Genomic DNA, 21717 nt, shown 5'->3' on the forward strand with positions numbered 1-21717 from the left:
AATGAGAGCAATGAGAGTGCAGTGATTGGCTACTACTCCTGGGAACAGTGCTGCAGAGCCACACCACTCATTTAATCTGAGCCTGCACCCTCTCCAAGAATGAAGCATCCAGGTGTGCCAGGGAGCATGGTGCTAACACCCAGCATCCTGAGCCCCTCCCAGCCTTCCCATCTGAGTTTGTCATTGCCTCTGCTGCCAGATCTGCCTGTGTAGTGTCTTGGGACAAGGTAACGAGTTTGGCTGGATCCATGTTTAACTGTTACTGCTTAGGCATCTGTGTACCTGATCCCTCAGCGCCTCCAGCTGTAGGAGCACAGTCCAGGGAAACGGCTGGCCCAGCACAGGGAGTTTCTAAGCTCCATGCCATACAAAAGACCTGCAGTCTCTCCAGATTTGTGCCAGCAGAGGAGGAAAGACAGCTGTATTTAAGCAGTTTTACCCGAATGAACATTGTTTTTGTAGTCTGCAAACTGATAACTTGTCTACACAAAGATTGCAGCGTGAATGAGCATGAGCTCTTCCCTGTGACAATTTTTTGCATACTGAGTTTAATTTTTCTAGAAGTCCTGCACTTTCCAGAATTTTGTCTTCACCTATCCAAACAACTTAATTTCTTCAGCATCCCATGTTAAACTTTTTCAAAGCAGTCTGTAATATGAAATCCAAAATGCTCATATTTCGGCCTTAAGCAGAAAGAAAATACATAGATAAAGTATATACATTCTTTAGCATGTTCTTGCAGCACCATTTACCTCAGGTTTCTCATATTAAAGTACACATACATCCAAAAGCACAATTGCATAAAGGAGTAGATCCAGTTGTTTTTACCATTGCATTAGCCAATAAAGGTTTTATTCCATGTCTGTGAAAAGCTGTATGGAATACTGAGGATTCTGTTATAGCTCAGAGGGGTCAAGCAGTATCCAGTACTCACGTGGTATTGCACATTTTGTGTATCATTTGCATAGTTACTTTTTTTTTGGAGTTTTGGAAGCGGCGGCAGGCTGAACTGGAATATGAGTGGGACACAGTTGAGTTCTTAGAGCAAGAAGAGCAAGTTCGCCCAGAATACGAAGCTCGCTGCACTCACGTAGTGGTGAATGAAATCACACAGGTAAGGAATATTTTTGATAACTGGTGATGGTTACTGCTATAGACATGCTGTGAGCAGACACTATGAAAGTGGAGAATCGGGACTGGAGCTTTATATCTCAGCAGTGCCTCAAATTGATAAGCCGGCCTGAAAACAGTGACTTGATAGAGTACAGATGCAGGGAGAGGGAACTGATATCTAACTGAAGGCACTTTAAAGTAGTTGCCTGTTTGAGGACCTTGCACTGCTGAGGTTCCTCTGTCTTAAACAGAAGTAGACATCGTCCCCAGCTTAGAAGACTAAGTCTACTTTGTTAAATCCCCCAAGAAATTATTAAATGTTGCTGCCAGAGGCCAAGATCATGGAGCATTTGCTATCTTTGCCTAGGAATGCATCAGGAAAAAAAAAGGTGAATAGAGGGAAATGTTGCATTATTATCTATGATGCCAAGAATGTTTTTTTTTTAACTGAAGATGTTTCTGTTTGAAACATGTATAAATACCTATTGTTGCTAAGTGCATATGGATGAAATTATGATTAATAACAACAAACTTGCAGAGACAAGGATAAACAAACTTGCAGAGACAAAGATAAACCTCATTTATATGACAGAGGATTCATATTTATGAGGATCTTATTTTAGATTTCTATTTATTATATATTTGAGAAACTTTAGCTTTGGCTGCTTGCTCAAGTTCAGTTTCACTTTTTATTATTCTCTGTCAATAGATTACTCTGTCTTTTATCTAATCATTTGCATTGCTTTCACATTCCATTCACATTATACTAATGTTTGTTATAAGACACTTGAAAAGTTTCAAAATTAACTGCCATAGTTGAAACTATCCTATATAATTCTTCTTTTTATATCTTGTACTATCAAAAAACTCATCCTGTTTATAAGCTTATAAACCTATGCCACCTTGAATATATAAAGTCATAGCTAGAAAGTCCCTTTCAGGCAATTCAAAGAGTGAAGAATATGCTAAAATATGTTATTTTGATCCTCAGAGATTCTTTAAAGACTCAGTGAATTTTCACAGTACCACAGTGAGGTAGTCATTTTCTTTGGGGAAGCCATCCCATTGTTCATATGGAATACATCGATAAATACAGAGATCAAGGACCAAAATTTTGGTGCCTGCTAAACTTAGCCATTGAAGTTTGAAAGAAAATGGCCTTGGATGCCATGATCAGCCAAGAAGGATGGGTCCATTCAAAAGGACTATGCACCCTCTCATGGCTGAAGTCAATAAGAGCTGAGGACCCTCTACCTCTTTGGAAGTCATTTTTCTCTGAGAAGGGGCAGCAAAAAAAGACACCTGTTATCAGGCAAGATTTCTGAAATCATGAATAAATTTTGAATCTCCAGGAAATAAAACAAGGTACTTTTTTCCATTTTTTCTGCCCTCAGTATAATAAAGACTTTAATTGGAGCACACAAAAATATGTGAAAAATATTGTGTGCGTCCTTGACCTGTTTCTTAATCCTTTACAGCAAGAAGAACATGTGCCATACACTGCATGTGGGAAGTGCGTACGGATGACTTTCTGTATAGGTGCCATCTTCTTCTGGGTAAAGTTCTTCTCTTATTCTTTCTCCTCATTAATTTACTTTTCTAGTAAGTGTCTAAAAAAATTATCCTCCTGAACGGAACAAAAAATGAGGATGGAAGAAGTTCAGTTGGATTTCCATCTCATGCATAAATCAAGCCTATAAGGTACGGACCCATATGGAGAAGGTAGCTGTAGTCACCCAATACTCATTAGCATACAGTATCAAAATATCCTGCAGCTGCAGCTTGTGAGTTATGCTTGCGGAGGTGGTTCACTGTTTTTTTTCCTCATTATTTTAAGACAAATGTCTTTTCTTTTAGGGGGGCAGTAAAGGGAAGACTTTGGTTTATATGGGCTCCTCCCTGCTAGTTTCTGTCTGATTTGTTCCAGCTGTGTTCTTCCATATTGTGTCTCACAGTCCACGACCTCTTTCAGGTTTTGTGTTTCACTTAACAGAGCAAAGCTGGGTGCTCTTTAATCTTCCAGGGCTGCTATTTTAATTAAAACTAAACCTTGAAAGCTGTCCAGTCAGCCATGACACAATATATAACACGAGCAGACCCAGAGAGATTGACTTGAAAAGCTCTGTGTTTTTGCATGCTGCAAGTCCTCCTCATCTGTAGCAAAATAGCAGCTGGAAAAGACCTCTTCTTTGTGACAGGATGCAGATAGTAGATAGAGTGGTGTCTGGCAGTCCAGGACAGCCTCAGCATTGACACGTTTGAAACAGAAAGGAAAGAATACTGATTTGCAGTTGGGTTTAAATAGGCCAGACTTCATGTTGAGGGAAGCGATTTGTTCTGGGTTTGTCACATATGTTACTGCACAGTTACTCTGTGAGGGGTCAGGGAAGGTAGTTCATGGCAGATTGCTGAGATAGTAAAAAAAAGATACACAGCCTGTGGACCTTAAACTGAATAATAGCTAGAGAACTAGCAAGAAATAAAAGCAGGAAGAGAAGCAAAAAGAGGAGATGACAGCAAGATGGGGTAGCTGGATCATTATTGCAACTCCTGCAGACTACATGAATTGACTTAAATTTTTCTATTCCTTTGAGGGGTCTGTAGTCTGTAATATCTATCATGTCTAATAGTCTATCATGTGGAAGAGAAGGTGCAGCCCCCTCCATAATCAATGTCGATTCATACATTTGCCATCCTGCCAATTGTCCAGCATGAAGAGTTTTCTTCTACCACATGCCTCAAGGTGCAAAATTTGATTACACTTCTCGTTATATTGGCTTACATCAGTACAAACCTTGTTATTAGTCATAAAACAGACCGTCTCTTTTCTTTCCTGCAGATTTACTATGCTACATGAAAAAAGGCTTCTTTTTATGGGTTCTCTGTTTATTGTTCTGTATCTTATTTGATCATCCTCTTGCAATGGAATGACGGGCGCAAAATTGCTTTCCTTTTACCTATCGTAAAAAGTGTTTTGAACTCACTTTTTCCTAATTCCAGTGGTTGAACATGAGCATCTTTCTTGTATTCCCTTGGCAGATCCTTTTGATTATTGCTTCAGTTGTTGGAATCATTGTCTACAGGCTCTCAGTTTTCCTGGTGTTCTCTGCAAAGTTGTCACAGCGCATCAGTGGAACAGAGATGATCAGCAAGTACCTGACTCCACAGACGGCCACGTCAGTAACTGCTTCACTCATCAGCTTTGTTGTCATTATGATTCTCAACATCATCTATGAAAAAGTGGCAACCGTTATCACTGACTTTGGTACGCTGCTGCTCTACCTCAGATGGAAATGTGGGGTAAAATAGCTAGAAAAATTAGCATTTATATGTATAGTAGGTATTACAATAAATGAACACCTGTGCCATATCTTTCAGAATTTTCCCACAAAATCACACAATACCACCTAGAAATTTTCCAATATAGATTTTCTCAATATCAGAGAAATATGCCATTCAGCTCTTTGCCTGAAAAGTCCTTACATAGGCAGCATGAAAGATCAATTGTTTACACTTGTGAAACATACAAAGCAAAGAAAATTACTACAACCAAGCTTTATGAAAACAGATCAGTAAGGCATAATACATTCAATTATTTTAGCTTTTGTTTATGGGGAAAATAGCTATTTTCTTTATAAATAAGTGAGCTAAGGTCACCATTCCACAGCTACATACCACTCTGATATTTTTAAACAGATAAACAGTCAAAAATAATATTATTCTCTATATCCAGGCCATCAACATTAAAGTAGCTATTTTACTTTAGATGCATGAAGTAGTGTGGTGTTTTCATTTAATACTGTTTCATCTGTTCAAAGTGTTACATTTGCATCTTTCCTGAGACTGCTGGATTTGGGTGCTTTTTCTTCCCCTGAGTTATTAGAATTTTAGCTTCTTCTCTTTCTCTATTGTCAGGGAATGAGTTCTTTTCTTTTTACAACCTATGCAGTTTTAGAATTATATAATGGTTACAGTATACATGGGGATTACATACAATCTAAATGGTAATGCTCTCAGTCATATAAAGAAATATGAGGCATACTGATACTTTGCAGCTGAGGGTCTAGAACAGCTTGTAGGTTACTTGTAGGCTGGGATGGGGTTTTTAAAATTTATTTACTTTTCTTTCATTGCAGAACTTCCAAGGACACAGACTGATTATGAAAACAGCCTGACCACAAAGATGTTCTTGTTCCAGTTTGTCAACTACTATTCTTCATGCTTCTACATAGCCTTCTTTAAGGGTAAATTTGTAGGTCACCCTGGAAGTCCAGTTTATTGGTTAGGAAAGTATCGCAATGAAGAGGTAAGAATGTAGAATGTATGATTAGTCTGGGTATTGTGCTGCAGTTAGGAATGTATAAAGTAAAACATAGTTGTACATATTTAACATTAGGGTTTAAAAAGTGACTGCTTCCCAAGCTAATTACCTCCTCCCTAACCCCTAGCAAAAAAGAATATGGCACAAGACCAATTGGGCTTAGAAACGTATTACCCATACCCAGAAAAATGTCTTTTACCATGGTCCTACAATCTGTGACCGGGCACATAGAAAAGAGAGAATATCAGTAGAAGCATTCCTATTTTGCTGGGTGACCCTTGCCTGGTGATAGCACAGAGCTGCATGACCACCTGGCTTTTCACCCTTTCACTGGTATTCTGTCAGCCTACCATGTGTGGCCTGGAATTGGCTTTTGCATACCTTAGTGAAAGGTTTGCCTAGACAGTTTTCCTCAATTGCTTTCAGTAATGTTATTATAATAAACCAGGAATGCATAATTTTAAATGTTTCATTCATGCCTGAAAAGTTACCCAACTTCAAAAAATTTTCCCAACCTTCAGTGTGATCCAGGTGGATGTCTCCTTGAGCTCACAACCCAGCTTGCCATCATAGTAGGAGGGAAAGCTATCTGGAACAACATTCAAGAAGTTCTTCTTCCGTAAGTTCAAACTCTTAAGTAATCTGCTCTTTCATATTTGAACAATATTGTTTTGCTTGATGCCTTCAGGCACTTGGTCACTGAGTTTGGTAAGTGCATATTGTATTTGAAAAGAATAAGACTTGTCCTTGGAGTCTTTTTCAGTCTGGTAGTCTGGGCTCCTGTCTCTGTTGTTTTAACTCTGATTTTAATCCTAATCAGAAATTCTTCCTTCCTCTGCAAGTCAAACTCAATGTGTTTCAGGCTGAATATTCAAAACTGAGATAGTAGAAACTATGAGAATATTAAACTGAAGACTTGCTCAATATTGATTGGAATGATTTGTTGTTATACATTGGACTTTTAAAAGTCATATATAAGTTACTACTTTAACTCATTTAGTAAATATAAATCACTATGATTCTGGTATTCCCTTTACACTCTTATTTACAGTTTGTAAAAAACTCACTTTTAGGATAAGGTAACAAAAGGAAAGAAGAAAGTTTCGAATAATTCAGAAATAAATAAATCCATTGTTTAAAACTGTAACAGCAGAAATGCCTTTTTTTTTTTTTCTTTTCATTTACTGAACTTTTTATGTTCTTTTACCTATGTTAGTGTTCTTTTTCTCCCTGTCTGATAGTTTGGTCAAGAATCTAATTGGAAGATACTCTACAGCTGCTAGATCAGAAAGAGTTGTTGCACGTTGGGAACAAGACTACCATCTCCAACCCATTGGAAAACTTGGACTATTTTATGAGTATCTTGAAATGGGTAAGGAACAGTTTACTCTGATTCACTACTGCTGCTGGATACAGACATGTTCTAAATAAAAACTTCATACAAGCAATGCTCAGTATGGTGGACAGAGGAGACATTAATATTTTCTGAGACAAGTTTTGGTTGAGCCGTTACAGATGGTTTTACAGGCTTTTATTAAGCAGTTAAGCCTTAATCCATTTTATAACTAGGAAACAGCATATGATTGTACATGGAGCAGTACTGCTGCTTCCTTGCCTAATCCTGAGACAAATGCATTCAGAAGGCAGACTCCTGTCATGTTCTGGTGTTGCATAGCAGAGCCCTGTGTCTGACTGCCCTGCTGGAGGTCTGCAATCACCGGGACTCATTGCTGGTAACTTGGGAGCTGCCAGGCCATGGCGAGTTTGTTGCCACCATCCATTCTGTGACAACATTGCAGTGCACTTAAGGCAGTTCCCAGACACTAGTAAGATTATTGTTGGTTTGGGCCTTCCAATTCAGTACAGAGAGAGAGATAGCCATGCCAGGTCTTCATGATAAAGACGTCAGAAAGAAATGGATATTTGAATACCCAGAATAGTTCCTCATGCTGTGTTGTGAGCTGTAATATTTTCCTGTCCCCTTCACCTAGCACATTTTTTCCAGTAGTCTTGTGCTACTATTTTCTCATCCAGAAGAATCACTAGGAACCCAGCTACTCTTTCTCATTTCTCCCATCTGAATTTGAAGTATATAAATGATACATGCCTACACTTGCTTATCTCCAGTAAGTGAAGGCCTCATCAATGCATGTCACCGCTCCCTTTCACAGTTATACAGTTTGGCTTTGTGACCCTGTTTGTGGCATCGTTCCCCCTGGCTCCTCTTCTGGCTCTTATTAACAACATGCTGGAAATCCGGCTGGATGCGTGGAAGCTGACAACCCAATTCAGGCGCATGGTTCCACAGAAGGCACAAGACATTGGCGCCTGGCAACCCATCCTGCAGGGCATAGCCATTCTGGCCGTGGTCACCAATGTAAGTATGGTGCCAGCAGCCGCAAAAGATAAAATGCCTTCACTGCATGTGCTACATCCAAATGTGGGAATGCTGTGTGTGGCAATGCGACTGAAATGATCCTTGAGGCACATTGTCTTAAAACAGAAATTCAGCTTCTTTCTTGTGCCCTTAAAAATAACACATGTGCTCAAAATTGCAGACCAGAATGAATTTTCTGAGAATTTGGACACTAACCTGTTCTTCAGTTGTACTTAATTTTTTTAAGTACACAACAGAGAAACTGAATTTTAAGAGAGTTTCTTGAAAATGTTTAAGAAAAAAATCTGATTAATATATTTCTAATGATGAAATGTAGACCTTTTATATTTTTTTATCAGCTCACCAATATTTTATTTGTAGGCTGCATTGTGGGAAGAAAAATAAGCCATTGTTATTTATCACTGTGGATTATTTGATTGCTTATTCTTAAATGGTAACTAGTATGCATAAACCTACAGAAAATTCTTGCTGCTGGCCTTTTTAAAGGAGCAATGACCACTGGTTTCTTCTGCAGGGACAACAACACCACAGACTATCCATGGGGAATAGCCTTTCTCAACAAGGTCACTGTTTTCTTCTGTTATCAGAGAGATTCAAATATGCTATGCTATTGGATAAGATAACTGTATTTCTTAGTCAGTCCAGTTGGATCTTGTAATACCAATATGAAACCAGAAGTTGAACACGTATCTTGAGATTACTTTAAAGTATTGTACCTTATCACATTTCTCATGGCATTCAGGGCAGAGTTAAAGTGGCTTTGGTGACCTGACGTTAACTTGGCCACCTGTAGGCTTCTGTTGGGAACATGTCTCTGCCCTGCTTCCTGCAGCTGATGTCAGTGTGCAAACAGGGCATCAGCTGCTCACCTCCGTGCGGCTGTTGGCGTGCAAGGGGCTCAGCTCCAGAGACTGTCACGTTCAAACAGCCCCGCTGCACATGTTGTCAGGACCTCAAAGAGATTGGTATTTATTGCTAGTGAAGTGTGGGCCATAAAGTCATGTGCTTGAGCAAATGCTAGAAGTTGTTTTCCTCCTTTAAGTGTGTTTCTTTTCTTGTTTGACATCCAGGAACTGATCCAAGCCATTAGTCTTTCCTTTACCAACCCTGCCTTGATTTTACTTTATTACACAGAAAGTGTTTCTTCTCTTCTACTTGAGTCGTTACAGCTGATTATACTTGGGTAGCATATCTTCTTCTCCTTCATGCATCTTCTCCTTCATGCATATTACCTTTGTAGCAGCTGCTAGTACTTGCAAGCAACTTTTATACAAAGCTTCCAGTTTTGAGAGATGCCATGAGGCACTGGACTTGCTATTGCATGTGTTGTTGATTTGAAGACTGATTTTTATTAGTTACGGTATAAATGGAAAACTGTGTGCAGTAAAGCTTGGGAAGCAAAGAATGTGCTGTTTGTTTGTAGTTCTCCAGTGCAATACTCTGAAATGCAGCCCATAATTCAAGAGGAAAAAAAAGCTTTTCCTTTGAGAGGATGCCGTAGGGTTAGCTCTCATATTTCTGTCCTTGAAACTCTTCGGAGCACATCTGGAGATCATTCTGAAAGAGGGAGGAGAGTGAGACAGGGTTCAGATTTTGGGTGATGGGAGACCTGGGGCCTTGCAAGAAAGATTCAGTAAGATCAAGTATTAAGCTCTGTAAATACCATATTCCAGCATCTTTCTGATACAAAGAAGCATCATCAAATTCATTGGGTCCAAAGGGAGAAAGAATTTTTTTGCCTTACTTTTAAGTTGATATTAATTCATTTATGGTCTGACTAGATGAGCTAATGAACAGAAAAGAAGTTTATTTAACAAAAATTTTCTATGCTTGTAATTCAGACTACAAATACTCTACTTGTACTCTACTTTTTACTCTACTTCAGAGTTAAAAACAGAGTAATTTAGCTGTGAGGTCGTCTCCCTGCAACTGCAAGACACAGTAATATATACTTCTTGTCAGTCAAAAACACCTACTCAGCATGTAAATATAAACAACACATAATTTTCACTTCATTTCACACTGGCATGTAATGCTTAAAAACAGTATTTAGAAGTGCATGCCAACTACATTTGATTTAAGCCGAAGCACAGTACAAGAAAAATACCTTATCCTTGAAAATTTTCAATGAGTTTTAGACCTAGGATGCTTTCCTTTTATTTCTTGTCAGCCAAACTTTCTCTCAACTGAACTTGCTTGTAACAATATTCTGGAGAACTAAATGCAGATCTTGGACCACAGTCTCAAAAGGATTGTTTCTGCAACTTTTATCTTAACTACAGTTAACTTGTCAGGTTCTTCAACTAGGATATCATTCATCATTTGGCATTGGTGCTGCTTGAGGTAGGGTGGGTTTTGCCCTCATTTCAACTGCCTGCTCTTTCCCTTCACTGTCTTTCCCCCTCAGTCCTGTCTCTTGCATTGTGCTGGCACCAGCACTGTATTAACACATGATGAATCAGACCAGGGAAAGGATCCAGTGGTGATTCCCAGTCAGATCAGCATCGTCATCTGATCTGCTGCATGGGGCCAGGAATGTCCAAGCCAGTGCAGAGCACAAGCCAGCTGCTAGAGGCAGAGGCGGGAGATTGTTTTAGCTAGCACTGCCACCAAAGCATTGTTCAAGGAACTGTAGAAGAGGTATCCACATTTTTTTCACTCTTTCTCCTCTCTCCCCTTACCTTTTTCTACAACAAATACTTCCTCAGGCTGGGACTGGCTGGCTGGAAATGCTGCACAAAAATGGAAATTCTTTTGTCCCATGTCATCAAAATAAGAAAATACAGACCTCATGAATTGCAGACTGGCATGGTGGGGAATAAAATACAGATATTAACCAGTTTTTACGTTCCTCTGTTACCCATTACTGCTTGACTTTGCTCTTAATTCTGTCCCATGATTTTTCTGTGGTTTTTTTCTGCCTCTTTTATACATCCCTGCCTAAATCTCCCTGATCTCATCAGATCCCTACTTCACACCTTTCTCCTCCATGTCTCTGCCCTGGTTCCTTCCATCCATGTTGTCAAGTGGGTATTTTTATCCTGGTATGGGACAAAACACTTCTCTTTCAGTCCTGGAGTGCAGCTGGTCACTCCTTCCCAGGTGCTGGGCACCAGAGATGCCTGTTGTCATGAGCTGGCTGGGCAGCCTCTTGCTAAATACTCAGCTGCAGATCTTGCCAGTGGAAAGTCTTCCTCACAGGGAAATGTTTTGAACTTGCAGTAGCAGGGGAGGAAATTGGATTAAACATAGTTAACCTGTCCTCCAGAATAGGATGTTTTGGGAAGTTCATGAGTTTAGAAAATACTTCCCACAACAAACCCACAGATCATATTTCCTACCCAGTTTGTGACTAGCAGACTGAGTAGGACAGGGACTCTCTTGGGAGCAAGAAAAAAACAAATAGTCACGTCATGTAAAACAGCACTATGCAGCTGCTACTAAAAAAAATTTTCTTGGCATCAAGAGCAGTTTCCACAGGTACTATGCTGTAGTAGGAGGCAACAAGTACCAAGATGAATTTGGGCTGGCTAGCACCTCAGAAAGGGTGGGATGTTTCTAGCATCAGAGACAGATCGGCTATATATCTAATTTACCTAATTCCTTTACTCAGACATCAGAGAACCTGGTGACATTTAATTTTCTATTACTGTAGAACTCTTATGTTGTTTCCACTAGTTTCATCAGGCAGAATTTCTTTAAGCGTACTCATAAGAAGCACACTTGCTGATCTCCTCTGCATGCACATGAAAAAAGTGGTTTATAGTATAACTGTTTTAAGGCATTCAGCAGACCTAGCATAATTTAGAAACTCTACACAGTGCACATGCCAGAAAGGGATTGTTTTGTGCCCATGAGAGACTACATGCTCATTTACAGAATGAACAACCACTGACGGGAAAAGAACATATTTTCTAATTTTTGCTTGTATGCTAACTTTTGACATGATAAGTACATGGCAAAGGAATGCATTTTAAAGCTTATTTCTTTAATGCTGCTCTGCTTTTTTGTCTTCTTTCTGAAATGCAGGCTATGATCATTGCTTTTACATCTGACATGATTCCTCGTCTGGTTTATTACTGGTCCTTTTCGGTCCCTCCTTACGGGAATCACAGCAGTCACACTATGGAGGGGTATATAAACAGCACACTTTCTGTCTTCAATATATCAGACTTCAAGAATGCAAGCAAGCCTCTTTCCCCTTGGTTCGGGAACCAAACCACATGCAGGCAAGTGTCAAATAAGCATTTGTCATTTCCCAATTACAAAAATAATGTTTTTTATATCTAAGCCATCTAATTCAGTTAACAATATCCATAAGAAACATTAAAACACAGGAAAATGCAGCTTATTTTGAATGGCAGAATGGAGTGGAAGTATTCATCCATAAGTTTGTGCTACTCAGAAAATTCTTATTTTAATTTGGTTTTCTCCTAGCTGATAGTTTTCAAAAAAAAGCACCTCAAAATTTTTATCAGCAATTCTTAATAAAATGGCAAAGATTCAGCATTTCAGCCAAATGTGGCTTATCTTGCAGATACGATTTTAGCCATCACAGTAGTTCCCCGAGCTAACTGTTCCCGCAGGCGCTGAGCGGGGCCATGTCGTGCTCCATCCTCTGGCCGCAGTGCCGCACTGCAGAGATGCCGGAGACCAGCTCCTGACTTTCCTACATTGCTTTCAGATACCGGGATCTCCGCTACCCTCCTGGTCACCAGCACCAGTATGAGCACAACATATACTACTGGCATGTCATTGCAGCCAAGCTGGCTTTCGTCATTGTCATGGAGGTCAGTGTAGGGGGGTGTGAGCATTGCTTATTTAGTCTTTTCCCTCTCTGCAGAAAATCCTTCGGAGGCATTTGGTCCAGGCACAGCTATCAGAGCTGGTGATGTGTGCTAGAATGAGCAAGAACTTGGGAGATGTCAATTAAGAGTAGCAACATTAGAAAAAGAACTCCCTGAAATAATGACATCAGCTGAGGATTGCCCCACATATCTGCAGCTTCTTTTCTCAAGAGCTGTAGAACAATTTTTAGTAGCAGAAATAGAATACATGTGCTTAGAGGAAGTTTGCACACAGTGTCCTGAATGCACGTACGTGATACCTGTATGTAATACATGTACATAACACAGGTACAATACATGCCAGAGTGAGGTCTATAAAGAGAGTCACTGTAAGAAGTGAGTCTCTAGATGATCATCAAAAAGGAATAGCTCCTTCCTCTGCAGCTACAACCTGGGCTTACAAAATATGGGAATCAGTCCAAGACAAAGAGAGAGAAATATTGGGTTATTGGGAATATTAAACTAATTTTTTTAAGTATTTAGGGCCTGATCTAGGGACTACTGAAGTAATCAGAAACTGGCTAGAGCAGATTTCCTGTATCAGAGAAAAGTAATTGCCCCAGAGCCATTTGAACAAACCTAAAAAACCTTATAGGATACTGTAACTGGTGTTTCCATGCAGGAGGGAAGCAGTGTGTACCAGGATTTCCCCAAAGCAGGCAGAGAGGACCTTGCACAAATCAGGATTGGAAAATCAGAAATTTTTGTTTATCAGATAATTATTCTATTTTATTAGTCATATATTTTTAAAATATTTTTCTACCACATTAGATAATGGTACTGAATCAGCGCAGAGTCTTAAGACAAAAAGTGACATTTCATTTCTAATCATAATAATGTCCTGTTCAGCCTGACTGACATTTTTTCATTTTCACCTTTCTCAGCATGTCATATACTTTGTGAAGTTTATTATTTCATATATAATTCCGGATGTTTCACAAAAGACCAAGAGCAAGGTCAAACGAGAGAAGTACCTCACACAGAAACTATTACACGAGAATGATCTCAAATGTGTCAAAAAAACCATGGGCAAAATAGCCGACAAAATCATCAAAGGAGCAGACAGCACTTTCCGATATAAAGATGAATAAGTATTTTTTCATATGGAACAACAGTACTTGGACAACTAATATCTACCCGGATATTACCAATAGCTATCAAGCCCTTTGGGTTTCTAAACATTGTTTCTTTCAAGTCTTACATACATTTACCAGCTTCACTTGGACAAATGCAACTGCTGCAATGCAGAGAAGAGTTATCTTTTTTTTTTTTTTAACAGCTTTTTAGGCTATATTAAAAAAAAAAAAAAAAAAAAAAAAAAAAAAAAAAAAAAAGGTGAAAATTATTTATCCTCTTAAGAAGATGCAGATTAATTCCTGAGCACCAAGGCTGCTTTCTACTTTTTTTAGGTATCAGCTGTTAGATTACTAGTCTGGCTTTTATAAAACCTTAAGAACAAGAATGATTTGCTGTAAGAATATTATTGCATCTAATGAAAGAGTTTTGATTGCTTGCTGATGCAAATCTTAGCTATAAAATTAAGAGGAAAAGCCAAAACATGAAGGAAAAAGAAAGAGAATACAACTCAAAATCCCATTGTTAAGCCATTGGAACTATTAAGCGTGGTTGTTTGCTACTCTGAAATAGCTATGCATACTGAGACTTAAATGGATAACAAGGTATTTCAATTAATCATGGACTTGGATCACAAGAAGCAACAGGACTGTAAGCCCATCCTGTTCATCAATCTCTATGCAAACAGGAGAATTGCCTTTGAAATCAATGCATACAAACCGACCTTACAGCGCTCCAAGTGAGTAGAAAACTCAGGCATTTTATCTTTCCCCTGTCAATGTACTTTCATTAGTTCACTTGCCCACTCTGAGCTAAACGCGCCTAGCCTTGAAGGTCCCCTACCTGTAAAAGCAATAAGTGTTAAAAGTCTTTTCACATACTAAATCAATATTTGTGGAGGGCTGTCTTTTGCATTTCTCTCACACCAGAAAATGTTCTTCCCTGAGGTTTTGACATAGGACAAATGTGCAGCTGAACATTTTGATACAACATTGCGTGATAAAGTGAATTCTGACAAGACTATTAATCTATTGAAACCAGAGATTGGAATAAACCATTTAATAGGTCTTAACCATGCTATGAAGCTTTAAATAATGCGGAAGGATGTCACAGGTGTGGAGGCATGTGCAACAGCCATCAGTCATCTTCAAATCAGGCTGCTGATCTGCTTGCTTATTTTGGCTCCAGCTGCAAACTGGGAATTAGGGAATCACAGATTAGGCATGTATCTGGAGGGCTATTTTGTGCCTGAACCAGAGATATGGCAGATTATTAACTTGCTTTCTCTTTTAACAGTTTTAATGGACAATTTATATAAATCATGACAACCAAAACCTTTTTAAAAAAGCAAAATATGCCTGTACTCTATAAACCAGGTGTTTACTTTATGTTTTGTACTCCTCTTAAATGCAATAGATATGCGGAATTTTTAGGCAGATTATTCATATAGCTTTTTACATATGAAGTCCATTTACAGAAACCAAATAGCATTTAGAAGATGTCTTTTATCCAGTCAATAATCAGAAGGAATTAAACCTATTAATTTTGCAGCAAAATCTCCAGATACTGAGGGCCATGTAAAGCCTGTCTTTTGAAGCAAACCCTACAGAATCATAACATCATTTGGACTGAACAAGATCTTTAAGATCGTCAAGTCCAACCATTAACGTGACACTGCCAAGTCCACAACTAAACCATGTCACTGAGTGCCACATCTACCTGTCTTTTAAATACCACTCTCTGAGCCGCAAACAGTAGGTGTCCTCAAGCTGTGAGCACATCAGCACCCATTCAGCCCCAGGGACTTGTGTCCATCTAAGTGGTGTGGCAGGTCACTGACCATTTCCCCTTGGATTATGAGGGCTTCATTCTGCTCCCTGCCCCTGTCTCCCAGCTCAGGGGGCTGGGTACTCACAGAACAATTGGGCTTACTACTACAGACGGAGGCAAAAAAGGCACTGAGTACCTCAGCCTTCTCCTCATCATTTGTCTGTGTGTTTTTCACCACATCCAATAAAGGATCAAGAGTCTCCTTAGCCCTCCTTTTGTCACTAATGTGTTTATAGAAACATTATTATTGTCTTTTGCAGCAGTAGCCAGATAAAGTTCTAGTTGGGCTTTAGCCCTTCTAATTTTCTCCTTGCATAACCTCACAGCATTATTCTTCCTGAGGTGTCTGCTCCTTCTTCCAAAGGTCATCAACTCTCCTTTTTCACCTGCAGTCCAGCCAAAGGCCTCTGTTCTGCCAGGCTGGTCTTCTCTTTTGAATATTTCCAGGGATGGAGACTCTACAACCTCTCTGGGCCACCCGTGCCACTGCTCAATCACCCTCACAGTGAAAAAGTGTTTCAGTTTGTGCCCACTGCCTCTGGTCCTGTCACTGCATAATATACCAAACTTTCAGTTAAAACAAAGTTTTGTCCAAAAAACTGTTTCAAGAACAATTTTAGTTAAGTACTCAGGATTTCCGTGTGCAAAATGAGTTGGGTTAGAAAGGACAGTCAGCTCCTTTCATACTTGGAGGTTTTGATTTTACCTTTCAACTGGACCTTCCTCATTTGCAGCTGTGTTCAGATGAGAGATACCATTTTTAATCCCTCATCAGTGATCACAGCATCAGTGTGCCTTAAATACCTTTCCAGGTGTGGTGTTAGAGGGCTAGGGCAGGTAAGGAGGCATCCTGTGATAAAGGGAGAAAAATGCAGCACAAAATGGACCATTTCAGGTAATTATTTGGTCTTAAGGAAGCTCTGACAGTTAAAGAGACTAGGAAACAAATGAATTGTCATACTGTGAGCAGTGACAGAGCTTAAGGCTGATTTTCAGGAGTGCCTAGACTTTTGCTCCTTGTTTGATACCTGGGGATTCTCCAAGTTGTTTCTTCCTACATCAGTTGGCATAATTTCCTAAATGAGGAGTTAGCCCTCAGTGTCATAAAGGGTTTATATTCCTGCCTTTGAAATAACGATCAAAAAAACTGCTACATCAGCAAAACCTATGTGCCTATGGCTTGGGCTCCTCCCATAATAAAATCCTAATCTGCCCTAAGTGTGTTTCTATGTAACCTTTTTTGTTCAGATGACAAATGTGCTTTTGAAACCAGTCTTCCACTTGTCTCCATTTTCTGGGAGACATCACAGGCTAGTTTGAGCACACAAGGACTGAGTTCCTTCTGGTTCAAACTGACCCAGAAGGCAGCTTTTAGATATGCACTTAGTGGTTGCTGACAGGCACTTAGTCTGCTGAGCTGAAACTGGAGCTGGGCTGGAGAGAGTGGTGAGCTCTGCATGGGAATCACCCAGCCAACATTAACTTTTTGCTCTGGTGATTTGCTTCTGAAATGCCATGCTCCTTGCTAATGTAGATGTAACATTTCATTTCAGAAGGCATTACATCAGGGATTCAGTTCAGTTTGCCATGTGCTCAGTGTTATTCACAGCAGAGTTCTGAAACAGAGAAAGAGGAGGGAAACCAACACAGTGCCTAATAATTGCATTTTAATAATTTGACTTAAGCTATGCAGTTTCTGAAGCTTCTACCTCCAGCTACTGAAATGTGCTCTGCTTGCATGAAGAAAGCTCTGTGGAGGCATAAGAACAAAATGCTGAGGGCCAGTAGCCAACATATGAGTATTCGTAATTTTTTTTTTTTTTTTAGGCTTGGTCACTTTAAGTAAAGATCTGCTTGAAGGGAAAATCAGCATTTGTTTTAAACTTTGAATCCATTTTACCTTTTCTTCTACACTTGATATGTAGGTCAGACACCTACTTTGTACAGATCTGTTGAAGTCAGGGTGAATTTGGACCAGTGACGATTTCATTGCCTTAACCATAAAGCACCATAAATTAAAGACTATCACCACTGTTTTATACTCTGTGTATGTCAATAAAATTCAGAATGTAAGAGTGTATTTTTTTGTATTTTTTCTAAGAATGTTTGCAATTAATTTCTGAATATTGATTTTTTTATATTTATTGTTATTAAATAAAGTATATTTTAAAATATCAATACATCTGATGTTGATTAGTGTTGTCTGGTTTTCCTTGAATGACACTGCTGCTGCCAAATGCTTAAATTATTTCAGTGTCATCCCTGTCTAATTTCCATATTCATCCTCTTTTTCAATCTCATTCCATTAAACTGTTACTAGTGCTAAAATGTATCTCCTGTGTTTTTCTGCATCCCCTAGATGGAAGTCATTCCTTTCAACACTACGTTGATGACAAGGACCATTATGGTCTCATACAAATAAACAGTTTAGGTCTTTATAACCTTTCACTCCTGTAATGATAAACCCTGTGTTATGTTTCAGAGTCATCATTTGTTTCTTCATCTTGATCTGAGTCTGGGATGCTCCCACCTCTAGGCAGTCCACTCTGTCTCTCCCTGCCATTCAGCCATCAGTTCTCTTCTGCTTCTGCTCCGGGTCTTGCTCTCTTCTTCGGGGAAATCCTTTCCTAAGACTTAGAGAACAGAAAGGTTAGAGGGTAATTTTAAATAGAGACCTTCTTTGCACTGTGGTGTGTTGGTTTTATTTCACATAGAGATTCTCTGGATCTGTTTTCAGCTGCTTTATGACAGTTGTAGAAGCAGAAGTACTACCATTTCCAACCTGTTTCCTGCTGACTAAGGGCTATGTGTCTCAGATACCAGTACCCACATTACCCTGCCACTCTTGTTTCTATTTGGCTTTGTCAGAACAAGAACAGAAAAAAACTTAGAATAGAGCATGATAAGGATTATTGTCCTACAAGCAGAAAGATTTAGTATCATCATAGCCCAAATCCATATAAGGTTGTGCTAAATTGAGTTATACATTTAAAACTTTTCAAACAACAGGGTTTAGTTATTTTTCTGCTTAATGTACAAATAGACAAAGCATAGCATTTTATTTCTGGTGATGCTAGAATGTAATTCTTTCTTGTCACAGAGCAGATGAAGTGCACTTATTTTGGATAGTCAGAACATACCAGATGAAAGCACACGGTGTTCTGCCCCACCTGGAGCACAAAACCCTGTTAGTGTGCTCTGCCTGCACATCACCAGAGATGTCAGCAAAGGTATGAGCAATTCACACCAAGTCTGGATTTTTCTCTGGTATGCCTACCTGTCGTTTCCAGTCTATTACATAAGGCTGCTTTTCCAATATATGGGAGCAAGTGATGATGACTGCAAGTTTTATTTTTATTTGCACTTTTGTGGACCTCAAGCATGGATCAGTAGCAGGTATGCAAAACACTGAAAAGATATGGATGTAGTTAGTAATAAATAATCTCAACCCAGCTTGGAGCAATATTTTCCTTGTAAGAAAAGAATGTGTTTTAAAAGCCTGATAATAGTAAAAAATTATTTTTAGGAAAGTTGAAGAAAGTGGTTTATATTTACAAGCTGGAAGTGCCTCAAAACAAGAGTCTTTTAAAATTGCTTTCCACAATTTCTGCTGCATTCTCTGATGCATCCTGTAAAAACAATGCTGATTGTTGAGATTAAAATTACAGTTAATCAGTCAGGAATTGTATCAATTGTATCAAGATATTCTCTAAAAATATGCAGGCTATGGTAATATCCTAAATGCAGAAGAAGAAGAAGAAGAAGAGAAAAAAAAAAAAAAAAAAAAAAAAAAAAAAAAAAAAAAAAAAAAAAGTACACAATACAGACCAAGGAGAAAACCCCACTGCATTCCACAGTGCAGCATGCACAGGCCAGGACACCAAAAAGCCACCTCTAGCATATGAAGAGAGAGCTGGGGGGAGGACAAAGTGGAGGGAGAAACTCAGATCTTAGGTTGTGCAACACAAGAGAAATTACAACAATCTCTGATAGCATTAACGTAATATCGGAGAGGGGGATGTTAGGTATTTGTATGGTATCCATGTAAGCCTCTCACATAATTTCTGAGAATAGATGATGCCCACAAGTGCCTAAATAACCTGTGCTGGGAGCCACAGCCACCTGCAGCTATCGCCTTACCTCCCATTCTCTGGCATCCCGCTTGGTCTCGTGTTACAGCCATGCCGTGCTCATTCATGCAGTCATGTTCCAAACCGGTCCGGCTGCTCTGAGTGAGCAGAGAACTGTGAGCCTCTCTGGATGGGCACGGCAGGATCTTCGCTTGCTGGGGCCAGGAAAGCCAATGGAAATTGTGACCGACACCCTCAAACTGGCATTCAGCCCTGAACATCCATCCCCTCCACTGAGGATCGAGGGTGCTTGGGGTTTGTTGCGATTTTGAGTTTTATAGAGCTCAGAGTGCCCCGTCTGCCAGGGGTTAAGATTACTTGTCCCGTGAAAATATTTTGGCAGCCATGCCAGCATCAGGAGGCAGGCATGCCTTCTCCCTGCCACCCTGGGGCTGCCTCCTGCCAACCCCCGTGTTTGTGCAGCTGCCCACTGGGCAGGGGAGTGCGGCAGCACGGGTGGATGTGCTGGCACGGATGGATGTGCTGGCACGGGGTCTGTGGCCACACGGGCAGCCTGACAGGGTCATGCGGGATGGGAAGCAGAGATGAGATGGTGGGAGAGGTAGCCCAGCTTTGGGGGAGCCTCTGGCCCAAAAAATCTACCAGAACACAGCCAAATGGGCTCCTCATCCTACAGTTATTTTAATGAGTTTAAAAAGGAGGGACTTGCCTGCCTGACTAAGCTGGTTACAAAGACGAATGGGCAGTTGTGCCTTTAAGAATCCCCTGCACAACTGCAAGCAAGCAAGCAGGTCTGGTCTTGGCACCTGCTCTATGTCCTCTGAATATCCCTATTCAGGTGTAGCTATTGTGCTTTGAGCTCAGGCTTCACCAAAAGCCAAGGGAATTTTCCAAGTTCAGACATGCTGTCTGCATGCTCAGATCTTTAACTATATAGAATATTTTATAGATGGCTAAAAACTCACAGAATCAGGCCCTTTATCATTGTTCTAAATGTGGTTTTGCAAAAAATATGACATTGCTCAATCAGGGATTGACAAAATGTCATCTGGACTCTGAAACCCCCGGAACAATGAGGGAGTTTTATGACAGCAACCTGCAGGAGCCAGCTGGTGAGCCTGGGACAGAGGTGACACCAGACAAGGGTATTTGCAGGAGGTTTTGGCCAGAGGCAGAGGTCACAGGGCAAGAGCAGCAGCAGCCCCCTGCCCAGCCATGCAGCCCTCGGGTTACAGCACTGACAGCTGTGCCAAAGCAAGGACTGAAAACTTCTTGCTGTTTATTAGTAACTACTTACTTAGACCTGGGAAAGGCAAAAGTTGATCTGTCTCCCCTGGAGTACTCTACTTCCAGATTAATGATAGGTTATAGACCTGTTACTGCTCAATGCAGCTTTCTTTTTAAAAGATGCTAAAGTATTTATTTTTATCTCTTAAAAAGATATATGCATACAAACATTATATCACTGGTTTTGCACGACTACAGAGAAAAGAGAAAGGATGATTTTGTGCTTTTCATAGCTTAAAGCTTTTACTGAGAAGCATAAATAAATTTTTAAAATAAATAAATAAGTGCTAAACTGATTTTCTTCCCTTAACAGCCTGCTCCTGTATTTTTTCCACAGTGATTTAAAAGGGGGGAAAATGTCACCATCCCCCAAGAGGAGCCATTATCCTTTCTTATCTTGCAGTTAAAGTAATGACATCTTATTGACAGTGCAGCAGGACAAACAATGTCTTATTGAAAGTTCCAATGCTGGAGGATTTGGGCTGTCTTCAGGACTTGAGACCTAGTAATGAAAACAGGTTTTACTGCTAAATCAGGGACAATGTCTGCTCTAGTTCTCCAATGGCCATCCCAGGCACAGAGGAGGTGTGCATAATTCTCTGAAGTATCACCTGCACCACAAACTCAGTCAAGTACCGAGACCTTATTACAAGAAGTATGCCCAAAGCAGCAAGCAGTTAAAGTATGATCTACGGTACATATGGGAACAGTGTTGGAACTTTCCCACAACACTGTACTTGACACATGGATCAGCCT

General features: G+C 39.9%; 1 protein-coding gene across 2 annotated transcripts in view; it reads left to right on the forward strand.

Annotated features, from left to right (window-relative positions):
- Positions 1–17678, forward strand: part of ANO6 (anoctamin 6) — an 80460-nt gene extending 62782 nt beyond the window's left edge. Inside the window, exons 13-22 of one of the 2 annotated variants that reach the window (XM_040062190.2) lie at positions 969–1114; positions 2592–2669; positions 4153–4378; positions 5250–5419; positions 5956–6053; positions 6676–6806; positions 7606–7811; positions 11862–12061; positions 12517–12622; positions 13564–13963. In XM_040062190.2, the coding sequence (XP_039918124.1) occupies positions 969–1114; positions 2592–2669; positions 4153–4378; positions 5250–5419; positions 5956–6053; positions 6676–6806; positions 7606–7811; positions 11862–12061; positions 12517–12622; positions 13564–13770 (1568 nt within the window). In that variant the 3' untranslated portion in view covers positions 13771–13963. Of the gene's footprint in view, positions 1–968; positions 1115–2591; positions 2670–4152; positions 4379–5249; positions 5420–5955; positions 6054–6675; positions 6807–7605; positions 7812–11861; positions 12062–12516; positions 12623–13563 lie in introns of both variants that reach the window. The other variant, XM_040062189.2, reaches the window with a different exon arrangement.
- Positions 17679–21717: the final 4039 nt, after the last annotated feature.

Source organism: Hirundo rustica, chromosome 4 (genome assembly GCF_015227805.2).
Source record: "Hirundo rustica isolate bHirRus1 chromosome 4, bHirRus1.pri.v3, whole genome shotgun sequence".
Classification (NCBI taxonomy): Eukaryota; Metazoa; Chordata; class Aves; order Passeriformes; family Hirundinidae; genus Hirundo; species Hirundo rustica.